The sequence below is a fragment of the Muscardinus avellanarius genome, assembly GCF_963383645.1.
Source record: "Muscardinus avellanarius genome assembly, chromosome: 1".
In the NCBI taxonomy this organism is placed as follows: domain Eukaryota; kingdom Metazoa; phylum Chordata; class Mammalia; order Rodentia; family Gliridae; genus Muscardinus; species Muscardinus avellanarius.
In genome coordinates, this window is record NC_137786.1 from 152308761 (window position 1) to 152328688 (window position 19928).

The 19928-nt window shown below is 39.8% G+C and overlaps 1 protein-coding gene across 1 annotated transcript in view; it reads left to right on the forward strand.

Moving 5' to 3' along the window:
• Positions 1 to 838: 838 nt before the first annotated feature.
• Positions 839 to 19928, forward strand: part of PGR (progesterone receptor) — a gene marked incomplete at both ends in the record, with an annotated part of 75112 nt that continues 56022 nt past the window's right edge. The window contains 2 exons of the mRNA XM_080697113.1: positions 839 to 2277; positions 3494 to 3645. Coding sequence (XP_080553239.1) covers positions 839 to 2277; positions 3494 to 3645 — 1591 coding nt within the window. The remainder of the gene's footprint in view (positions 2278 to 3493; positions 3646 to 19928) is intronic.

The window sequence follows — 19928 nt, forward strand, 5'->3', positions numbered from 1 at the left end:
AGAGGGAGGAGGCGAGGCGAGGCGTTGTTAGAAAGCTGTGGAGCCAGCCTACAGCTGTCATACTCCGTTAAGCCTTGTAGTATTTGAGAGTGTGAGAATTCTGACGTGTGGATGGCGTTCGCGAGGAGCACCAGCCTCACCTGCCACTGAGTGGAATCCGCAACCAAAGGCGGCTTGTCCTCCCGGACTGCCCAGAACTGGGATGCTGCAGAGCAGATAGCCACCTGGTGTGGACAACCCGGAGGCGAGCCTGAGAGCGCACTGTCCGAAGGGTCCAGCACCCTCCGGGTTTCAGGGAGGAGGGCCATGGGAAGAATTCAGGGATTGGCTGCTCTCCGGCATGCCGGTGTTTGAAGCCCGAGGAAAAGTCGGGAGATAGAACCTGGAGTAACTGAATTGCTTGAAATAGAACTTCGCGTAACTGAATTGCTTTTCGCAGCTGCAGCCGCCCGATGCTGGACTTGTGAGTACCCTGAGTTCCCCCGTCCACCGACCCAAGCCGAAGCCGAAGCCGAAGCCTGGGAACTTTCTCGGAGAACTCTCGCAGTTAGGAGACCGGATCCCTGCTACTACCTTTCCTCTCCTCCTCCTTCGCTGCAGGGACAGAACGACTGCCACCCTCGGTCTGACTGACCACGGGATGGAGGGCAAGGGCCGGAGCTGACCAGCACCGCCCCTCGCGACTCGGGAGGTGGAGACCCCCCCCACCCCCGCGGTCCAGCCAAACTCAACACCCTTTCTCTCCTCCCTCTGCCCCTATATTACCAACACCCCCTCCGCCTGCCCCTCTCCCTCCTCCCTAAACGCAGGGGAGGAGAAAAGGGGAGTTCAGGTCGTCATGACTGAGCTGAAGGCAAAGGATCCCCGGGCTCCCCAGGCAGCGGGCGTCGCGCCCTCCCCCACCCAGGTGGGATCCCCCCTGCTCGGTCGCCGGGACCCTGGCCCCTTCCAGGGGAGCCAGGCCTCGGACATCTCGCCGGTGGTCTCGGCCCTACCCATCTCCCTGGACGGGCTGCTCTTCTCCCGGTCTTGCCAGGGGCAGGACCCCCCAGACAGCAAGACCCCGGAGCCGCAGTCGCTGTCCGACGTGGAGGGCGCGTATTCCGGAGTGGAAAGCACAGGAGGTGCAGGAGCCGGCGGCTCTAGACTCCCGGAGAAGGACAGCGGGCTGCTGGACAGCGTTCTGGACACGCTCCTGGCGCCCGCGGAGCCCGGGCAGAGCCACGCCAGCCCTCCCGCCTGCGAGGCCATCAGCCCCTGGTGCCTGTTTGGCCCCGAGCTTCCCGAGGACCCCCGGGGCGCCCCCGCCTCCAAGGGGGTGCCGGCCCCGCTCATGAGCCGGCCCGAGGGCAAGGCCGGCGACGCGGGCGCCAAGCTCCTGCCGCGGGGCCTGTCTCCGTCCCGGCAGCTGATGCTGCCCAGCCCGGCGCCGCCCTGGGCCCGGCCGGCGGCGGAGCTGGGGCCCGAGGACGGCCCCGAGCCCGAGGGCTGCGCGGGGCCGCCGCTCAAGGGCCGCGCCCGGGCGCCCGGTGGCCCGGCGGGCGGCGCGGGAGCACCCGCCGCGCTCCCGCCCAAGGAGGACCCGCGCTTCCCCGCGCCGCGGGAGCCGGAGGCGGCGGCGGCCGGGCGCGCCCCGCTGGCCGCCGCGGTGGTGGACTTCATCCACGTGCCGCTGCTGCCGCTCAACCATGCCTTCCTGGCCGCGCGCACGCGGCAGCTGCTGGAGGGCGAGGGCGGCGAGGGCGCGGCCGCCCCGGGCGCCGTGGCGCCCCCGCGGGGCTCGCCGGCCGGCGACTTCGCCGACTGCGCCTACCCGGCCGACGCCGAGCCGCGGGACGACGCCTTCGCGCTGCTCGCCGACTTCCAGCCGCCCGCGCTCAAGATCAAGGAGGAGGCGGAGGGCGGCGAGGCCGGCGCGCGCTCCCCGCGCCCGCGCCCGCTCCCGGGCGCCCTGGCCGACTTCGCGCCCGCGCCGCGAGCGCCGCCCTCCCGGCCGGCCGAGCCCGCGCCCGCCGCGCCCGCCGCGCCTGCCGCGCCGCCCGGCTCCGCGCTGGAGGGCGCGCTGTTCCGCGCCGAGCCCGCGCCGCCCGCGCAGGGCCCCTTCGCGCCGCTGCCCTGCAAGCCCGCCGCGCCCGGCGCCTGCCTGCTGCCGCCCGCCGCGCCCGCGCCCGCGCCCGCGCTCTACCCGCAGCTCGGCCTCCCGCAGCTCGGCCTGCCCGCCGCCGCGCTCAAGGACGGGCTGCCGCAGGTCTACCCGCCCTTCCTCAACTACCTGAGGTGAGCCCCGGGGCGCGAGATGCCCTCTTTGGAGCGCGCTGTCTTGCCCCCAAAGCATATTTTAAAGAAACTTGCCCATTCCGATTTAAAATGTGCGTCACATCACACAGAGCAAAAAGGCCCGGAGAGTTAGGGGCTCTTATAAAATGCTTCTTTTCTTGGAAGACAGACGTTTACGGGGAAAATCCTTGGGAGAGTTAGGAAGGTGTTCCTGGGAGGGCCAGCTGGCCGGGACCCATGGCAGGAAACCTTAGGGATTTGGACACTTAAGAGGCCCAGTAGTCATAGAACCTCAAGATTAATATGAATTTTAAGCGTGACCTGTTTAAATTGTGAATTTAAACATCAGGCCTCACTGTGTGCAGCATCCTAATATTGTTTCAGGTTCCCTGTAACTTTTTTTCATACATATTTTCAAGAACATTTTAATTTGCATGCCGAAGTAATGGAATGTAAAAAGAAGAAAAAATACTCTGGGTTTGTAGTCTTTTCTTGCTGCGAATAGGCAAAACGGTGTTTGTGTATCAAACAAACACTGTATATGTATATACCAACAGTGTGTCTGTATGTGTGTATAGGTATATATGCAGTTGGTTGTGGAAATAGGGTTCTCCACATTTATATAAAATTATATATGCACATATATACATATGTATGCATGCACAGTTGTTGACATAAACAATCATTACAGAGTTGAGTTTTCACAACTTAAAACAAAAGCATTGCTAAGTGCAGTTGAACTCGTGTGTGTGTGTGTGTGTGTGTGTGTGTGTGCGTCTTAGATGTTAGACACTTATTTCTTAAAATTTTGGAGGCTAGGAAGTCTAAGATCAAAGGTAATCAAACTCTTTATTGTTTCCCATTCTACAGGAATAGCATAACATTCCACTTATTGATTCCATATAAGGAGTTCTGTAGAAAAATTTATATTTAGATGATAAACTTTAGCATTCCTGATCATAATAAGGTGATACACTAATTATTATTTTTTATGTTGATACTTCTGATGAATGACTATTAATTCACAAGTACAATTAATGTACTTATAGGCAATTTATCATATCAGGTTTATTTTGCATGTGTTTTAAGTGTATAATACAGTGCGACTCTCCTTTTTAAATCTTCTCTTACTTTGTTAGTGCTGGTTTAAGAAACCTTTAGTATCCTATAGTGGTGCACCTAAAAGTAAATAGAGTACTTTGTTTTGCACTTCCAGGCAAGATTCAGAAGCCAGCCAGAGCCCACAGTACAGCTTCGAGTCATTACCACAGAAGATTTGTTTAATCTGTGGGGATGAAGCTTCAGGCTGTCATTATGGTGTCCTTACCTGTGGGAGCTGCAAGGTCTTCTTCAAAAGGGCGATGGAAGGTAGGCTCCTTTCCCTGATTCTTTACTTTGATTTAACTGTCAATAGAGACCACCTAACAGGTTATAGATTTAAACTGTAACTTGCTTCCTCTAGCAGTAGTATTTCTATGTCCTATAAAATGTATGGTTACATTTGAACATTATGTTTTTACTGTAATGCTCTACAGTGAAGGTGGTTGGATAATATAACTTTAATAATCTGACACTGTACCACTTTGAATAGTAGATACAAGTCACAATAATTTTGAGGACAATGCTGCTCTATTATTGAGTAACTATTTAGCTTACAAGAAACATCTTTGTGGAGCGGAGAGTATATTTCAGTGGTAGCACATGTGTTGGCATGCATGAGGCCCTGGTTCAATCCCCAGCACCAAGAACAAAACAAAACAAAACACTGCTTTGTTTTAATGGTATTTTAACATATCTATTATTTATACAAAGCACTTTAAAATTTTGATCAAGAGAAAAATGATTTTAGTTGAAATTGTATGTGTATAAATGTATATGTGTATGTACACATTTAAATACAAATATAACATGTTGCAAGTTACAAATATATAATACACACATATATATACATAGGTGTACATACATATTATGTGATTTTAATCTTTTCCTTATGTGCATATTTATGTAATACATATGGCAATTCCAAACATTTTTATTTACCCTTCTGTTTCATATATGTATATATTTAAGTGTAGAACAGGATAGGAGCCATTTGTTTGGAACAAATGAAAAATTTGGACAGCATAATAATAGTTTCTAAAGAATATTTTGCTTTAAGTAAAACTTGCAGATTTTAAAAATCATTCTAATGATTTTGGATTGGCTTTCGAAGTATCTTTCATAGAAAGCAGTTTTAATTTCTTTTTCTACCTACACTCTAAGCAGCCAGACACATCTTGAGGAGATAAAACTACACTTAAATATCATTTCACATTTTTGCAATAGCAATAAGTGTATTTTACAGCAAGGTGAAAAGAGTTCTTCCTTTGGCTGAGGAACCAAAGATGTGAATGAAAGATTTTTTTTGTTTACTGTTTCTGAAATTTTCTAAATTCAAGAGTGTTCCACTTATAAGCAGCAAAGAAGGGAAGAGAGGGTTTTCATTTGAAGGGGCTTTCAAAGTTCTTCATAAAAATGTTTGTTTTGTATATTTTGGAATGTATTTTTCATAAAATATGAGTGTATTAAACTGATATAGAACATATTCCACTTCAGAAAATTTCAATTGCCTTTTAGATTAATTGAGGCACTGTTAAAAGTGGGTGCTTGAGCACACAGGGCAGGTGAGAGTGGCCTTCACTCTCCTGTGGACATGATGTAGTCCACTACAGATGCAAGTTCTGTGTGGAAAAGTTATTTCTCCAGTGAGTAATTGGGGTTACCATTCTTGTCTTAATTTGGCACTGGTTTTGTGAACATTCCTTTGTATGTTATGATGTTCTTAGTGGTTAGAGTCTACTTATAATAATTTAATTTTATAAGTGAATGACCCTTGAGAGTCCTCAAAAAGTCAGTTTATTCTAGCCTCACCATTTTTTTTAATAGATAAGCAAATCTTAAAGACATAAATCTGAGCTTTTGAAACGTACACAACTGGTTAGTAGCTTATTTTTAGTAAACATAGGTTATGTGTTTGTTTGTTTGTTTGTTTGTTTGTTTGTTTTTGGTGGTACTGGGGGTGGAACCCAGAGGCTTTCTACTTCTGGGCTATACTCCCAGACCCATTTTATATTTTATTTGGAAACAGGGTCTCACTAAGTTGCTGAGAGCCTCACTAAGTAGCTGAGGCTGGCTTAGAACCCGTGCGATCCTCCTGTCCCAGCCTCTCAAGCACGGAGATTACAAGTGTGTGCCACCATGCCCAGCAGGTTATGTGTTTTTATATTGTAATGCTTATTAAGTTAGAGATAGGGGGCACCGAGAGCATGTGCATATATGTCATTGTCAACATGATTTACATTATGATGTGAGGCTATAATGCATCAGTGAAAGCACAAAAATAAGTCAGAGATAAAATGCATAATTAGATATGTACTCTCTTAGAAGTTTCTTCATTAAGTGCACATATAAAATGAAAAGCACTCTTAACTGTAAAATATACGTTCACATCATTATTATCAGAATAGTATCCAAAACCATAAAAAATGCTTTTCTAATGTACTCTTAGAAGGCACTTGTTAGACTACTATTGTTGGCCTAGTCCTGGTTTAGTCTTGAGTGATAGAAATGAAGCACTCTTATTTAGCAATATTTATGAAGAGGGACTTAAGATGGATATTGATAAATCATTCATAAAGCTAGAGCAAGGTCATAATACCTTATAAGTAAGTTCATTCATTCAACAAGTCTTATATACCTAAGAGGTATGTATTTAGAGGTATATCTGGATTTCTATCAAGGATATTCTTTTCCTGACTGAATCTTCCTTAAATATTAAATGAGCAAAGCAATGGTGGATATTTTTTAGGCTTACTGTAAAGATTAAGTGAGTTAATACATACAAGGTACTTAAAAGAATACCTAACATATTGTCAGATTCCACTGTTGGTGTCTTTTACCTTTGAGAAACTTATATTTTAGGAGATAATATATATGCATGTGAAACATTAAAGCATCTTCATTAAATGTCCAGAGAATCAGTTCTGTAGTGTAAGAGATTTGTGTTTTGTGTGTTTGGGCAGAGGGGAAGTGGCTATGGACTGGAATATGTATGTTTTAGAATGAGAGAAGACATTGTGGAAGATATGAACCTTGCTTTGTTATTAAAAGGCAAATATGACCTCCAGGCATTGAGAAGAGCTTTAATTGTACACATTTGAAGAAGAGTGAAGAGACTAGGATTACACTGACTAAGATTTGGAGGCTCATATAGGAAAGTGTGAGAGTTATAGATTGGGAAGTAAAGTTGCTAATGTTAGGGAGCATTGGAAGAGAATTAGTGGTAGAAGGCAAGAGATAAGACAAAGGGTTCCAGGGGCTTTCAGAATGACAAAGAAGAAAGGGAGGACTCTCATTTGTAGTTGGAAAGAAATGCCAGGTTTGAATTAGAGTAAAGCTGAGCTGTGCAGTGAGCTGGTGCAGGTTCCACTCTGTGTGGATGTCAGTGCAGCCAGAAGTTTCAAGTCAGTAGGCAACAATTTGCATATTCATGTTACCAAGGATAATAATGGCATTATAAAGTGCTTTCTGTGTGTTGGTGACTGTTGAAGTGTTTTATAGGTCTCAACTCATTTAATCCTTATAGCATAGGCATTATCATTCTTCCCACTTGAATGAGGAGGACACTAAGCTAGTTGCCTTAATCACAGGAAGTAGTAGAGTTGTCTCATAATAGGAGAGGTGGTCAAACATGTTTCCAAAGTGATGATCACCTAGAGAGGTAAATCCTGAGGGAGGCTGCGAGCCTGGGGTGATGAGAAGTGGTGATCTGATGGCTAGATCACATTTACTTCGCATTTAGGGCTGCAATAAGAAGACAGAGCATTCCCCACCTCTCTTCCAGGCTACGAGTCAGTGATAGGAAAGCCTATAAAGTCACCCAGGAAAACTTAATTTTGTTTTATAAGAATGACTCAGAAGAGATAAGAAATAGAGAAAAGAGTACCATTCGGGAAATAGGGAGATGGGAGTGGGAAGAAAATATTTCTCTTAATCGAAATGAAGTGTTTAAAATATATTAGCCTAAACAGAGTTGGTTGAATAGCCCACTGCTTTCATTTACCAAGACTTGGAGGGTTGGGGTGAATTGGGCAGTGGTCAGGAATTGCTCAGTGCCTTCAAAGGCGATGAAGTTGTAATGACCTTCCATCCCCAGAGATGCAGGCTAGTGACCTGGTACTATGAAGGAAAGAGCCATTTCTCACTGGCTTACCTCTGTATACTATGACCAGCTCAGTGCTAGAAAAATACTAGACTTTGAATAAATTACTATTTTTCTACAAGTACTAATCATCATGACTAAGAACACCTCACTCTTCTTTGGATGCTATGCTCTGTGACAGCATTTGTAGTGAACACATTAGACATAATATGGTTAAACAAGTGTTATAAAATATACTTTGAAATGTATTAGTTAGAAGACATGAGGCTATGTAGTCATTGATGGATTTTAATTGTATTGTTATCCTTCTTATAGTTGTGTATTAATTTCTCATGAAATATCTTAGTTACATTAGTTTGTGTATTAATTTGTTGAGCACCTGCTATGCTTAGGAACTATACTAAGTGCTAGTTAAAGAGCAATAAATAAAACAGGATAGATTACTTAGCACCAGCTAGCCACTGTTCTAGCAAACAAAGTGGTGTAAAAAGAGACATTTTACCAATTTGCATGCATACAATTAATTGCAGATACATAGGTGATTAGTTTGTGTGGTGCTTATAAGACTAGAAATTTGACCCTTTACTCGAGATTGAGGATAGTGCACAACGTCTTTCCGAATTAGACATCATCATAAATAGCCACAGAGGAAACTGGACAGAAATGAAAAACTTATATGAGCAAGGTTGAGTATAATTGGTGTCATAGGCATACAGTGAAAATGGATTTAGTAACATAATTCCCCTTGATATGGCTTTAGGAGGAGAAATATTAAACATTCATATTTTCATTATCAGATTGTATGAGTTTATTTCTTGTCTCTAGAGCTCTTCAATGCTTTATCTTTTATGGTCCACCAAATTATACAGTAATCCCTTCCACTACCATTTATTTATTAGTATTTGGCTTCTTGAGAAGACATTTTACCAATCATCATACTTAATTGAATTTACTCTCCAGTAGAATTTGCCATAGAATTGGCAATTTTCGATTGCCCTAAAAATAAGTACAGTAATTCACTAGACTTCATTTCAGAACTCTTCAGCCAATTTCTTCTCAGGCCTCAGGTCTCTTACCTTAATATTTAATATGATTGAACAATATGACACTATGACTCATTGGAATAGCCTTTGCTATACTGAAAAAGTAATCACAAAGGGGGCATTTGGTGTCTGTTCAATATTTGGTTATGAAGGGATCCCAGATTATTAATGCTCTTTTAGAACCTGTATATTAGTACCACTGCAAGGATTGGAGAGGAGAGAGTGGTTTGAGAGATCAGGCTAGTGCTGATAACATTGTTCTTGGTTTTAATTACCTTGTATTTTAATTACTCAAGTAACACAACAATACATTGTTCTTTAAAAAATTAAAATATTAAAAGTAGAGCTTAAGTCCTCTTTAATCAGTACTACTAATCTTTTCCCTTCCTGATGATTCCTTTGTACTGTTATCTCTATTTTTGCATGTGTATATGTGCATATGTAATATATTGTTTGGGATATGTTGATACATACATAGTATTGTATATTGTCATATATGTATAATTCTTTACTTTTTCATGCAATTTTTGAAGGCCTGTGTATGTTTACATAAGTGTATGTGTGTGTGTGGTTCTCACTTCTTTTAATCAATACATAATACTTTGGAGAATTAAAAAACTCTTATCTAGGCATTACCTGGATAACACTTCCTGAATAAGCACCTCTTGCACCTGTCTCTTTGGTATATACTATGTTCTTCTTTCTAGGATATATTGAATTATTTTCATACAGCTTTAAATGAACTAGATGAATAACTTCTATCCTGCTACCAAAATGATTTGATTCATTTATTTATTAACTCGTGTATATATTATGTATATTTATCCACATACATATAGATTTTGTATATGACAATGTAGGTAGGTAGGTAGGTAGGTAGATAGACAGCCAGACAGACACCACATTTAAAAGTTACATTGGCTGGGCGTGGTGGCGCATGTTTATAATCTCAGTACTTTGGAGGGTGAGACAGAAAGATCCAGGTTTGCATACAGCCTCACCTATTTAGTGAGGCCCTTTGCAACTCAGTGAGACCCTGTTTCAAGATAAAGAATAAAAAATAGGGCTGCAGCATAGCTCAGAGGTAGAATGCCCCTGGGTTCAATCCCCAGTATTGCAAAAAAAAGTTGCTCACATTGGTACTAAAAACATATATATAACTGGGCATGGTGACTCATGCTTGTAATCCCCGTGCTTGGGAGGCAGAGACAGGAGAATTGTGCAGGTTCGAAGGCAGCCAGCCTCGCTGGCTTAAGGAGACCCTGTTTCATATATATATATATATATATATATATATATATATATATATATATATATATATGCCTGGGAGTATAGCCTGGAGGTATAAGGGTTTCCAGGAACCCCAGTACCAATATATATATATATATATATATATATATATATATATATATATATATATATGATTTTATATATATGAGAAGACCTTTACTTTGACAGGCACAAAATCAGGGAGAAGAAAATAAAATGAAAATTTTGTTATATTACTAGTGAACAGTAGAATATTTTGATATGAGTTATGTCAAAGCTCTAGCAGACATGCAGTAGTATTCCATTGGGCAGATCCAGGGCAGTTTGTCCTGCTGACATATCCTGATGTTGTGCAAGAGGCTTACGCACTTCACAGGCACTTAACTGGCCTTGACTATGACCCAGGCACTGTCCCAACTGCTTCACTCTGTTAACACACTTAATCCTTGTAGAAATTCTATGAAGTAGAGGTTCTATTCTATCTGAATGTTACAGAGGGCATACAGACAGGCTGCTTAATCTCATTCCTTTTTCCACCTACATAAGCTCTGTATTCATCCATTTATTTGATTTGTACTTCCACTCAAGATTCTATTGAAATATAGGATTCTCAGGCAGCATTTTAAAACCACCCCTTGATAATAGGGAAGCCTTAAGTATCAATCAAAATCCTGTTCAGGTACTAGAACAAACCAGAGCAGTTTTTATTTTATTTGTTGGTACATCATGGAAAGACAAGATGACCATTTGGTCAAGATTTAATGTCAAGCTACTCCATATTTTAATAGAGTATCAACATTATCCCTGAAAATCACATCTGAGATAATGGATCACTTTTGTCAGCAAGACAAAGTATCTCAAGGACTCTTTCAATAGTAACTTCTTTAAAGGACAGACTGAATTGGTTGACTTAAGGTAGAAACTCCAGAATAGACACACTGATCACTTGTTACTCTTGGTTTTAAAACTTTATCTTCATTTACAGTCTTAGAAACTCATACTTTCTATGCCTCTTCCATATCTGCCTAGTTTATGGAAGGGTATATGTACACAATATCCTTGTTGCTGGATGGCCTTCATATAATTGTGTAATGCATACTTCATATAATTTACTATCAGGAGTTTTTCGCCTCTGGTGAACTGTTGGCTACCTGAAATGACTATGTTATAAAACATATTATATTTCTATTTTACTTTAACTCCTACAAATCAAAGAAACAATTTCTCATGCTCAGTTTTTCAAAAATGTTACTAATGAAGCTTTTTTATTTTATTCTCAACTGTTGTTATATTTCTATGATGCCTTTTGGTAACATTTTAAGGAATCATATACTTTACTTTTTCTTGAAGCATACATAATACTTAATTACTTTCTATTTTTTTTACTCTTTGGTGATCATGTGGTTTATTAATGAAATTGAACAAATACATAGTGAATATGGACCATGAATGCAAAACTATGCTGTAGCACTTATAGAAAACATAAACATAAAAGTATAAGAATAATGATTATCATTTATTGTTTACTAAACTCAGGGACTCTGCTAATCTCTCTACATGGACAAAACTATTTAGCCCACAAAACAACCCTGTGAGGCAGCTTCTATTTTCCTCATTTTATGACAGAGGTTCATTCAGTTGGTGAACAGTAGAGCAGAACTCTGCTCCTGGAGCCAGTGCCCTTCACATCTGCAGGATATTGCCTCTGCAGCAGAAATACACTGTTGGTTTCCAGGATCTTGGAGTACATGGGAGAGTGACTGGTTAACAGATACTGGTGCAGTACAGTGCTGGATTGCATTGTGTGATGTACACTTGGTGTCCAGTAGGTTGAACAAGGAAAAAAGTACCATAGTTGTCATCACTGACTACCTGTGTATACAAGAAATCATGCTAAATGCTTTATGTTTATTTCTGCTATTCTTTCCAACTGTTATTAACAGTAGAACTTATCTCTTCTTAGGTAAGCAAAGACTCAGATATTAATTAACTTATCCAAAATATAGGTAGCATTGGCAGAGATAGTTTTGACCTACAACACTTAGTAGTTTATGAATCTAATAGGATTTTTCATAACCTGTTAAAAAAAGAGAAGAGGGTAAAGAAGACTTTGTTTTTAGATGAATCATTCAATAAATGGTCTTGCATGTCCTGTCTTATTATACAGACAAATTTCAGGCAGGTCAACTATATAAGTGTAAATACTATATAAGTGCAAACACACCTAAAAACTCAGAAAGAATAGATGGAGGTATGTGCTTACCATCTTGGGGTGGCATACTTTTTAATATTGACATGAAATCCAGAATTCAAAGCCAAATTTGCTCAATTTTCTACATATATTTAAATTTTATTTAATTTCAAACAAAATTCATAAAATAAAAACAGATTTAGAAACTATTTGTTACATTATGAGTAAAAAAGTTGTAACTAATATGCAAAATATCCTTATATGCATTACCAATAAAGAAAAATAGCAACAAAAATGAGCAAAAGATATTAAGACAGTTCACAAAGTACGATGTCTAGAAAAGTATGAAAAATGCTCCACTCACCAATAATCAATAATGATTAAAATAATAATGATTATTCCAGCAGTCAGATTGATAAAATAGTAAGTGATGGTCACTGGGGAGTCTGAAGATGATTTGCCATTACTTATTAAAAGTATTTGACATTAGCTATTAAAAGTATTTTTTTGCCCCCCAAATTTTGCTTATAGGAACTTGGCATTAGAAAAACTCCAGAACTGATTAGAGGTATCTTTAGGAGGATGTTTATTGCTACAGTATTTGTGACACAGTACAGAGAAATTCAAAACAGCCCAGATATTTGTTAAAAATGGTTAATAAATTATGGCACATTCATGTAATGAAAAACCTCTTGTGTTATTTAAAGAATGAGCTAAGTCAGGCATGGTATGGTCACACCTGTAATCCCAGTACTGGGGAGGTTAAGACAGAAAGATTGAGGGATCAAGGACAGTCTCAGCAACCTAGCAAGACCTTGTTTCAAAACAAAAAAATAAATAAAAAGGGTTTGGGGTATATGTAGCTCAGAGATAAAATGCATCTATGTTTAATCCCCAAAACCACAAAAAAATAAATAAGTAAACAAGCAAAAAAATAAGAGTAAGATAGTTGTCTATATTACAAATGTGAAAAGCTCTAAAATACATGATCTTATGAAAAATAAGCAATGTTATTATTCTAGGAGAAATACTCTCACCCATAGAGTATACTCTATATAGAAAAATATGTGAAAAATAAAAGAAAAATATAAAACTTCTTATTGTCAGGATAGTGAGGGACTTAGTTTCTAGTAATGGACTTTATTTTTTTAAACAAGTAGTCTGCTGTCTATATTCACAGGTTCTATATCTGAGCATTTTACCATGAGCAGATTGAATACACTTTTCTTAAAATTTATAACTTTATTGAGCATATGTAGATTTTTTGTCATTGTACCTTAAACAATGCAGGACAATAATTACATAGCATTTACATTATATTATGCATTATAAGTAATCTAGAGATGATTTAACATATACAGGGATATGTGTGTAGGTTATAGTAAACACTACACCATTTTATTTCAGGGATTTGAAATTCTACAGATTTTGGTATCTGTAGGGGGTCCTGGAACCACTCCCCAACAAATATAAAAAAGACAACTTTGTTTACTAAGGAGAGGCTGTTGCACATCTACCCAGATCTTGACTTTTCTCCACAGTGGCTCTGCCTACTTCAGGTAGCCTCTGCTTTCTAGCACTAATGGTCGTATGTGCCTCCTGACTTTAGATACCCTAGGATGTCAAAAGAGACCAACAGAGAATGAAACTTGTGATGGACAACTGAGGAAGAAAGCTTGAAATGACCCTGCATCAAGGAATCCAGCCAAACTAGGTGGAACCAAGAACAGGCACCTTCCTACACTTCCTCTCTCACCATCTCAGTGTCCAAAAGCTCTTCAAACACCGACTTCTGTTACAGCCACTTAACAACACCTGGCCTGACATTCATCTGGCAGCAAACCCTGATCTTATCTCATAGGAAGGCTTTCAGTAGTCTATGTGAACAGTGGCATATTTTGCTGCATAAATATACTGTGTTCTGTTATGAAATGCTGCTATATTTTATATTTTTAAAGCACAAACAATTATTTTTAACCATATCTGGCCCCAAAAGGAAAATGTTTAGGAACTGAGGACTGAACCCTCATGAATGCAATTAGTGCCCTTACAACAAAGAGCCTAGAGAGCTAGTTCATCCCTTCTATGAAGCGAGGACATAACAAGAATATGCCATGTATAAACCAGGAAACAGGCCTTTAAAAAATGCCAAATTTTCCAGTTTCTTGTTCTTGGGCTTTCCAGCTTTCAGAGTAGTGAGAATAGATTTTTACTATTTATAAGCCACTTCATTTATTGTATTTTGTTATAGCAGACCTAATGGGTATGACAGGTTGGTACTCAAACCTCAACACAAACCCTGTAATCTTTTCTATAACGGTTAACTCATGTGATACACAGTTTAATTGTCCACAAAATTCATTTAACCAAATGAAAACCGTAGCTTCCTTTGAAACTTCCTAAGTAATAATGACAGATAAAAATCCATGTACTTGATTTCTCGCTCTTCCTACCACAGTAAAAAATGGCTGAAATAATACATGTAGAACAAGTAGGTGGCAAGCTAAATGCATTCAGCAAACATTTCTGGATGACACCTAGGAAATGCTGGAAACTATACAAAGAAGTAATTATTAGGGAGAATTATAGTCTGGAAGGCTTACTAGACAGATTAAAAAACAGTTTCATGTGTTTTGATTTCGATTGTAGTAAATTATTGCCACAAGGCCATCATTGAAAAAAATCAATTCAAGCCAGGTGTGGTGGCACACACTTGTAATTCCAGCATTGGGAGGCTGAGACAGGAGAATCACAGTTCGCAGACTACTTAGTTAGACCCTCACTACTTAGTGAGACCCTTTGCAACTCAGTGAGACCCTGTTTCAAAATAAAGAATAAAAAATAGGGCTGTGCGTATAGCTTGGAGATAGACTACCCCTGGGTTCCATCCCCAGGACTGAAAAAAAAATTAATTCTGTAAAATGTGAGGCTATATTACTCTGAGGTTAATAGAATGGTTAGGCATGTTTTTGCATCGTAGTTGCTGGACATTCAGGGTCCATGGTGCATTCCAGATCCACCTGGTCCCAGCTAAAGCTTTAGATCATGCTTCAATGCAGTAGAAAATATTCTAGCCACCTGGGTGGAGAGTCTAGAAAATCTCCTGCTTATTTTGTACAAATTTTGCCAGCTCATCTGGGGAGACTGATGCAGATTAAGACTGTTAGGGAGCTAGGTGTGGAGGCTGAGACAGGAGGATTACAGGTTTGGGGCCATAACACAGTAATTTATGGAGATATTGTTTCAAAATAAAAGATGAAAAGGGTAAGGGCTAATTGGGTGATGTGTGCATGTATGCCTCCACTATCTTGTACTCCATTAAGATATATGACTACAATGCACCAATAAAAATAAAAAAAAGAAAAAAATATGAAAAGGTCTAGCAGTGTAGATCAGAGGTAGAATGCATCTTGGTTCAATCCCAGTACCAAAAAAAAAAAAAAAAAAAAAAAAAGACTGCTAGGGCTTGCCCTGCTTTTTGTCTGCTCAGCCTCTCCCACCTTTCCACTTTTGAGAATAAACCTTAGCTAGAGAACAACAGATATTAAGGGGTTGGTTATTATATTTTATCTCAGTTACCATGACCACAGAATGCTTTATATAGAGTTTTGCTGGTTGCTAGTTTCTGTTTGAATGATGAAATATATATATAAAAAAATACTGGTTTTGATGAACCAATAAAGGAAAAATGTATGGAAAAGATACAATCTCAATAGTAATTGCTTTCTGTATTATAAAAAAAGTTTTATGGAAACACCGCAGAAGGTTGATAGTATTGTAAAAGATGTTAAATTAAGGTTATCGGGAACATCACATGCAAGATCCCTTTTCTGCTTCCCTCACAGGCAAATTATGTGTCATAGTAGATAAGTTGAATCCTTACGTGAACAAAAAACTCTGCAAAGTCTCATTACTGTGGTTAAATTTTAATATGAAGCTTGGGAAATATGGTAGAAGTTTAGTGACACATCGCAACATGAGGAGGCATGATCATGAATAATCTTTTACCACATACTAGTTTTACTCACTGCACAGGACTTAGAAGAATATTTATTTATTTATTTATTTATTTATTTATTTATTTTTAATTGGTGCATTGTAGTCATATATCAATCACATTGGAGTACAAGACTTGAGAGGATATACAAGCACACATCATCCAATCAGTCCTCATCCAGCCCCCATTCCATTCCCTTCCCCTCCCTCGATCCCATGCTTGTTTGGTGATTAACTTTGATACATTTGTTTATGTACCTCCTGCATTTTAAAGAGGCTCTGTCCTCCACTATTCCATACCCTCTGATTGGTCACGTTAGTTGCTTCACTATAGGGCCCTTTCTATAGCTCAACCTCTTCCTGTTGCCCCTTTCCTCCTAGTTATTGCTGATTAGGGGAAGCATCTGATTTATATTTTCTGTGATATTTCTCTGTGCATGCCGCATTGCAAGTACCGATCCCACTCTTGACGGCCCCAGCAGTGGCCTGGCTACCCGGTGGACTGATCCAGACCTCGCTGGCTCAAGCAGCGGCCTTGCCTCATGGGAGGCCCCGATTCTGGTCTCGCTGGCCCTGACACCAGCCTAACCCCTCAGCTGGCTCCGATCCCGGCCTTGCTGGCCCCAGCACCGGCCTAACCCCTTGGCAGTCTCCGGTCCCGGCCTCAGAGGCCCCAGCACCGGCCTTGCCTCATGGCAGGCTCTGATGACGGCCTCGTTGGCCCCAGCCCCGGTCTAACCCCTCGGCAGGCTCTGCTCCGGCCTCGGAGGCCTCAGTAGCAGCCTTGCCTCACTGAATACTCCGATGCCGGCTGCTGCTCTCAGCACCGGCGTAACCCCTCGGGCAGGCTCCAATCCCGACCTCGGAGGCCAACTTAGAAGAATTTTTAAAGATGAGATACATGTTTTTCTTTTTATGTGTTCTAAATTGTGAACCTCTTCTTGTGATGGACAGGTATCTTAGTTAAATGCTACTTAGAGGACATTTAAAAGATGGGACACTTACTCTGACCCTTCAAGCCATTGACAATATTCTTGATATTGAAAAAAAGATAGAAAAAAGAATGTAACTCCCTTTTGAAAGACATCTTTGTTAATTAGAGCATTTTGAAAAACAAGTGTTTGGAGATGATTCTATTATTATTTACTTTTTCTTGAAAAAGCATTATATTAAAATGAAAAGTTTTATAGCAACATACTTAGTGGGAAATATGATTTTCTAAACTTGGAAAAAATCTAGTTTCATTAGTTAAAATTCTAAACATATTTAATAATAATAATAGCATCATTTTATTTTCTATTGGTGCATTGTAGTCATATATCTTAATGAGGTACAATATGGTAGAGGCATGCATGCACACATCACTCATTTAGCCCTTCCTCAATTACTGCCCCATTCCCTCCCCCTCCCTTCTTCTCATGTTTGGCTTAGTGATTGACTTTGATATTTTTGTGAATGTGCATCATGTACATTAGGGAATTTCCCTCTTCCCCTCTCCATCCCCCTCAGTTAGGTCACCTTATTTGCTCATCTGTAGTTCCACCTTCTTTATCTAGAGTTCCTCCTATGACCCATTTTCTGCCTAGCTTCCACATATTTGGGAGAGCATCTGATTTCTTACTTTTTGTGACTGACTAATCTCACTTAGCATAATGTTCTTTAGTTCCATCCAATTCCCTGTAAATGATGTAATTTTGTTCTTCTTTATGGTTGAATAAATTCCACTGTGTACATATTCCATAGTTTTGTCATCCATTCATCTGTTGATGGACATCTTGGCTGGTTCCATAGTTTGAAAATTGTGAATTATGTGACTATGAAGATAGATATGCATGAATTAGCTTGGCAGTTTGGTTTCCATTCTTTTGGGTAGATACCCAGAACTGGTATTACTGGATCATATGGTAGGTTCGTTTCCATTCTTATGGGGATCGTCCATACTGTTTTCCAAAGTTGTTGCTATAATTTGCAATCCCACCAACAATGTATTGGAGTTCCCAATTCTCCACATCCTTGTCAGCATTTGTTCTTGTGTTTTTAATGATTGCCATTCTAGTTGGAGTTAGGTAAAATCTTAAGGATAGTTTTAATTTGCATCTCTCTGGGAAATTCTTGCAGTTTTTCCCCATTTAGTATGATGTTGACTGTGGGCTTATTGTAGATTGTCTTTATGTTATTGAGGTATGCTTCTATTCTTATTCTCTTTAGTGCTTTTTACATGAATGGGTGTTGGTTTTTGCCAGATTCTTTTTAGTATCTATTGAAATGATCATGTAATTTTTGTCTTTGGTTTTGTTAATGTGATGAATTACATGGATTGATTTTTGTATGTTGAACTACCCTTGCATCCCTGAGATGAACCCCACTTAGTCATGGTGTATTATTTTCTTGATGTGGTTTTGAATGTGTGTTGCTAGTATTTTGTTAGGCAGTTTTGTGTCTTAGTTCATCAAAAATATAGGCCTGTAGTTTCTTTACTTGAGTTGTCTTTATTTGATTTGGTATTAATGTGATGTTGGCTTCATAGAATGTATTTGAGATAGTTCCATTTCTTTTTATTTCATTAAATATATTGAGGAGTATTGGGATTAGCTCTTCTATAAAGGTTTTATAAAATTTACTTGGGAAATCATCTGGTCCTGGAGTTTTCTTTGATGGTAGGCTCTTTGTTGCTGCTTCAATATCTTTGATTGCTATTGGTTGTCTTAAATTTTCTATATCTTCTTGACTCCATTTAGGAAGGTTGTATTTATCTAGAAAGTTGTCAGTTTCTTCCAGATTTTCCATTTTGTTGGAGTGCAGTTTTTCAAAGTAGTTTCTGATAATCCTCTGGATTTCTCTACTATTGGTGAAAATATCTCCTCTTTTATCCCTTATCTTCATAATTTGGATTGATTCTCTCTTATTTTTGGTTAAGTTGGATAGTGGTTTATTTATCTTGTTACTATTTTTTGAAAAACCAACTTTTGGTTTTGTTGATATTCTGTATTTTTTATCTCCACTTCATTGATTTGTGCTTTGATTTTAATAATTTCCTGTCTTCTACTGGCTTTGAGGTTAGACTGTTCCTGTTTGTCAAGGGCTTTGAAGTGTGTCATTATGTTATTTTTTTGGTGATTTTCTGTTCTTATGTGATCACTCAGTGCTATGAATTTTTCTCTTATTGCCTTCAAGGTGTCCCAGAAGTTTTGATATGTTTTATTTATATTTTTGTTTGTTTCTAGGAGTTTCTTGCTTTCACTTCTTACTTCTATGACCCATTTTTCATTCAGCAGTGTGGTGTTAAGTCTCCACAAGTTTATGTGGTTTTTCTGGGTCTTTTTAGAGTTGATATCTAGTTTCATTCCACTGTGGTCTAAAAAGACACAGGGAAGTGTCTCACATATTTTAAATTTGTTAGTGCTCACTTAGTGGTCCAGGATGTGATCTATTTTGGAGAATGTTCGTGAGCAGTTGATAAAAATGTGGACTCTGCTATAATTGGGTGGAATATTCTATATGTGTCTAATAGGTCCATTTGGTTTATGTTTTTTTTTTTATGTCTGAGGCCTTTTTACTGACCTTTTGCTAGAAGATGGATTTAGTGGTGTGAGAGTGGTATTGAAGTCTCAGTATTATTATATTGGGATTTATGTGTGACTTAATGTCACAAAAAGTTTATTTTATGAGTGTTGCTGCACCTATGTTTGGGGAATAAATGTTCACTATCATTATTTTCTCTTGCTGGATTGTTCCTTTTACCAATAAAAAATGACCTTCTTTGTTTCTTCTAATAAGCTTGGGCTTGAAGTCTAACTTGTCTAATATCATAGTTGCTACTCCTGCTGATCTTCCAGTTCCATTGGCATGGATTACCTTGCTCAGCTCTTTACCTTTAGTTTGTTACTATCTCTATTTGTAAGGTGTGTTTCTTGCAGGCAGTAGATAGATGGATTCTGGTTTTTAATCCATT